The sequence below is a fragment of the Setaria italica genome, chromosome I (assembly GCF_000263155.2).
Source record: "Setaria italica strain Yugu1 chromosome I, Setaria_italica_v2.0, whole genome shotgun sequence".
NCBI lineage: Eukaryota > Viridiplantae > Streptophyta > Magnoliopsida > Poales > Poaceae > Setaria > Setaria italica.
The window spans coordinates 24,050,552-24,052,445 of NC_028450.1; the positions used below are offsets into that span (position 1 = coordinate 24,050,552).

General features: G+C 48.8%; 1 protein-coding gene across 1 annotated transcript; it reads left to right on the top strand.

Moving 5' to 3' along the window:
- The first annotated feature begins 356 nt into the window (after window positions 1-356).
- On the top strand, window positions 357-1,281 carry LOC101773820 (chaperone protein DnaJ). Its single transcript, XM_004952491.4, has one exon. It carries the CDS (start codon window positions 586-588, stop codon window positions 901-903), a length of 318 nt encoding a protein of 105 aa, XP_004952548.1. The 5' UTR covers window positions 357-585; the 3' UTR covers window positions 904-1,281.
- Window positions 1,282-1,894: the final 613 nt, after the last annotated feature.

Genomic DNA, 1,894 nt, shown 5'->3' on the forward strand with positions numbered 1-1,894 from the left:
GCCTAAGGCAATAAGTCACATAATAACCTAGAAAAACAATAAAACATCAGTCTCGTGATGAAAATGAAAGGAGAGGAGAGAAAAAAAATCCATCCAGGCACGGCATCTGGCAGGCTGTACAGCGCACATGCATGCACGGAGCCACAACACATCTATCTCCGACCGCGCAACGCAGCAGAAACTCTCACCCGCAGCAACCAGGAGACGGCAAGGCAAGGTAACAAGGCGGACACGCCTCCCCCGCCTCGCTACCCTCCAAAGCCACCACACCACCCAACCCGCCCGGCGCTCAGCGGCCGGCACGCGACGCAGCCTCCTTCACGAAACCACAGGAAAAATCCTATAAGACGACGCGCCCCTCCCCTCCCCCCGCCCCGCCGTCGTAGCCCCCTTTACCTACACAGAATCGCCGTCGCCTCCGGCCAAAAAACCGTCGCCACACACGACCCCAAATCTTTTCCTCTCCACACAGGCGAGAGTCGCCGGTTAGCCGGTATATACGCAAGAAAGCCAAGGAAAACACTCCTCCTCTTTACCCCTTCCTTCCGTTCCACATCCAGAGATCGACGGTTTTGAGGTTCGAGGATGGTGGCGCCGGTGGTGATCGCGTCGGCGGGGCTGGGCATGCTGGCGGGCCTGGCGATGGCGAACCGGTCGCTGGGGGACGGGATCCCGGCGGCATCCAGGTGGGACGCGCGCCCACGCTGCGCCACGTGCGGCGGCTCTGGCCGGGTCGAGTGCCTCTGCAACCGCTGGTCCGACGGCGACTCCGGCTGCCGGACCTGCGCCGGGTCGGGCAGGATGCCCTGCCGCAGCTGCGGCGGGTCCGGCACGGGCAGGCCGCTCCCGGCGCGGCTCACCATCCAGCACCAGAAGCCGCGGCCGCCGGCCGGCTACAACTGATGGTGGTCGAGATTGATTAGGTATATGTATATCCATGGATGGTTATAGTTCGTTCTTGCGCTCGAGGTGCAAGCGAAAAATCAGTCAAAACTCTCTTAGCTAGTATATACGTCCATTCGCGTGGATGAGATGTTGTATATGTGTCCCTGCTTCAAGACTTGTAGTAATTGAGCATACTTGATGATGATGATGTTGTTCAGTAATTTGCAAATTGCGCAACATAAGGAAGAATAGAGAGAGAAAAATTGGAGATCTTGCTAAGAACATGATTGATAGGAGAGGGGCAAGTGATGAAGAACAATTTTGTTGGGAAGTTGCTGTAAAAAATTGAGGTGGGTGTAATATATTTTTAATAATCTCTTGCTTTCTTTAATAATATACGCGCGCACATAAACATAATTTACAGGGATCTGTTAGAGATTTGGTGTGAGTGCCCTTTTCTTGAATGCTCTTCTTATTTCTTTATTATTCACTTGGTGATGCTTGGTTGGTTGATTGCCCTTTGCATATGGTTCTCGAAGATCTAATTCCCTTTTATATTTGCATTGTGCCCAAATGAAAAATGTTAAATGGGGTCCGGAACCATCGATATTGTTCTTGTTAGATTGTTTTTTTTGTCGTAGCATAAGAGACCATGGTATACGAGCTTCCGTTCACGATATTGATTTCTTTGTAACATCTTATAGCTCTTTGTTATCTTTTGGACTTGATCATATAAGTGCCTAGTATCTCTATATGTATATTAAATAAACCCTATGTATTGGTTCCAAGGTCATGCACCTCTATATAGTAGCTTTTCGTGTGTACTAGACCTTCCAAGTTGATACATCTAATACGGAATTGAGATAAAATCGCAAAAATCATATAATCTTAATTACTAGAATTGTAAATCATATATTGTACTAAACCCGTCCAATCAATAATACAGTGAAACCAAAGATTTTGAGAAACCGTCCTGATAAAGGTCCTCTTTTTAATCCAGCAATGTATA

Excerpts from the sequence above, each read along its gene's own strand:
- LOC101773820 (XM_004952491.4), top strand. The coding sequence starts at position 586 with ATGGTGGCGCCGGTGGTGATCGCGTCGGCGGGGCTGGGCATGCTGGCG.